The sequence below is a fragment of the Pteropus vampyrus genome, unplaced genomic scaffold (genome assembly GCF_000151845.1).
Source record: "Pteropus vampyrus isolate Shadow unplaced genomic scaffold, Pvam_2.0 Scaffold360, whole genome shotgun sequence".
Taxonomy (NCBI): domain Eukaryota; kingdom Metazoa; phylum Chordata; class Mammalia; order Chiroptera; family Pteropodidae; genus Pteropus; species Pteropus vampyrus.
The window spans coordinates 54205-56594 of record NW_011889141.1 but is presented as its reverse complement, the minus strand read 5'-3'; the positions used below and the strand labels follow the sequence as shown (position 1 = coordinate 56594).

Below are 2390 nucleotides of genomic sequence, written 5' to 3'. Positions count from 1 at the left end.
GGGTTGAAAGACCCCGAGGAGCTGCGCAGCTACATGGAGAGGATCCGGGGCAGCTCCTGACCCCTCCCCAGCCTGCCTGGCGCAGCCTCGTCATGCTGGGCAGCTTCCTGCTCATCCACTGGTGCTCGCCGATCCAAGTCCCCTGCCTGGATCCTCAAAAGGACTCTCCCTCTGTCCTGCCCCTTGTCATGGACCACGGTCGCGAGGAGGGGCTCACGCCCCTTATTTATGGGAACCATTGCATCCTAACGCTGGATACAGAATAAACCGAGAAGAAGACCCCAGCTGGAACGCCTGCTGTCTGTCCTCAGGTGGAGAGAAGCTGGAGGGCGGGGAGGGGAGCACGTCAGCCCCTGTCCCTGCTCGGAGAGCTTTGGGAAGCTGGGCCGTGAGCGGTCCTCTCATAGCGCCCCGCGATCCACATAAACAGGAGGGCCGTGGCGGCCTGAATGCCGGCCAGCAGGAAGAAGTACCGGTCCATCTGGCAATTGTTGATGTTTCCTGGGGAAAGGAGAGGAGGGCTTGGCATTTGGGTCGGGCGGGGAAGGGCTCCACCGGAGCTGGCAGCTGAGGCAGTATGGCCAGGAGGCGGGATGAGGAGACACAGGGCGGATAGCTCGCTAGCATCTGGCTGCCCGGGGGCTCGACAATTCCCCGTTAGCCAGCTGTTCTTTGAGGGGCTTAAAATACAAGTCCCACAGGGAAAGGTGGCCCCTTAGCCCAAATGGCAGACTTCTCGAAGCAGGAGGGACCTGCTTCCTTTTTGACAGTTGGGGAAACAGGCCCAAGGAAGGGAGGCCATGCTGTGGGTGACTGGCCAGCTTTAACTAGAACCTTATTCTCTGAGTCCAGCCTGGGACTCCATTCTGCTGCGGGAGGAAGCACTTGTCATTTGCCACCTATTTTCCAAGCCTCCCTCCACCTGCATCTCACTCCCAGGGAGGTCCCCAGGCTCACCATGGTCTTTAGGGCAGTGCAACCAGCCTCCGGGAAGTGACAATAGGGCCACCAGGCTGGAGCCCAACAGCGAGCCCACCCCCGACAGGCAGAAGAAGATGCCCATGATGGCGCCTTGCATGGAGCGTGGGGCTTCTGAGTAGGCAAACTCCAGGCCTGCAGAGAGAGGAAGGGGCCAGCGGAAGAGCAGAGAAGGGGCCCAGGTCTCCACCCACTGGGCCACAATGTCCTCCCCACACACACCCCCCCACACACTGGTGGGGGACTGACTGCTCCAGCCTCCATCCTGGCTTTCCCTGGGGGACTGACTGCTCCACGTCCATGACAATGCCATGCACCGGCAACCAAGTGGACCTCCGCCTGGACAACCCCCACATTTCCGCAAGAGCTCTGTCTCCTCTCCCCCGCTTCCCCGCCATCTTCACCCTCTCCCCTTCCCCTGTCTGTCCACCTTCAATATCCTCACCAAGTCATTTGGATTCAACCTCAGAACCTCTTCACAGTGTCTGCACTTGTCACGTGCCAACTCTTTGCCATGGGCCAAATCTCAGCCCTGGTCATTTCCTGCCTGGCTTCTGCAAATGCCTCTTAAACTCCCCTGTCTCCCATCCTCCTCACACAGCCAAATGTCTAAAACGTCCCTAATGGGGTCCTCACCCTGCCCAAATCTCCTAGGGGCAGGGCTGTGCGCCTCCCCACTCCGTGCAAGGCTCCCCGGCTCTGCTTCTGCTGTTCCCTTTGCCTGTGACGTCCTTGCTGCTGCCTGCTGTGTTCTGCCCCCTCCCCCACCTTGCCTCAGGGCTTCCCCAACACCCTATAGCATTCCCCCGGGGTTTATTGTTCAGGAGACTGTTCTGCCCCACGCCCCCGAGTGAGTCCCACCCAGCCTCCCTCTGCACCTGCAGAAGCCCCAGCTGCTGGGCTCACTGAAGAGCCCGCCCCAGCCCTGCAGCTCTGGTCTCACAGCCCAGGGCAGAGGCAGAGCTGTAAATGCATCATTTCAACACTCAGACGGGTGTGCTATGATGGCGAGGAGAGAGAGGACCCCCTCTGCCTGGGGGCCTTGGAGAGCACCTCTCGGAGGAGATGGCTTTTAGGCTTGGAACTGAAGGGGAGAGAGGAGTCCCTTTTCAATGCCAGGCAGAGGAGCAGCAGCTGCAAAGACACAGAGTGTGGGGAATGTGGCAGCTGGGAGAACACGTGGAGAGTTGGTATGGGAAGTGTCTTATTCACCTCCGAATCCCCAGTGCCTATAGCAGTGCCCGGCATGAGCCGGGGGCTAATAAACCCCCATTGGGCGAATGCAGCCCCACTTAGAAAACCCTGCCGTCCTCTATGCAGACAAGCTCTAGAGGCTGCGCCCGTGAGATCTCTGACTTAAAGGCGCCGCTAGGCAGAGCCCATGACTGTGCAAGAGCAGGGGAGGGGCTCAG

At 60.0% G+C, this 2390-nt stretch overlaps 1 protein-coding gene across 1 annotated transcript in view; it reads right to left on the bottom strand.

The window, feature by feature from the left end:
• Nucleotides 1-199: 199 nt before the first annotated feature.
• Nucleotides 200-2390, bottom strand: part of SLC15A3 (solute carrier family 15 member 3) — a 13854-nt gene continuing 11663 nt past the window's right edge. Inside the window, exons 7-9 of the mRNA XM_023522895.1 lie at nt 1274-1317; nt 958-1234; nt 200-501 (exon numbers count right to left, since the gene is read on the bottom strand). Coding sequence (XP_023378663.1) covers nt 347-501; nt 958-1234; nt 1274-1317 — 476 coding nt within the window. The 3' untranslated portion in view covers nt 200-346. The remainder of the gene's footprint in view (nt 502-957; nt 1235-1273; nt 1318-2390) is intronic.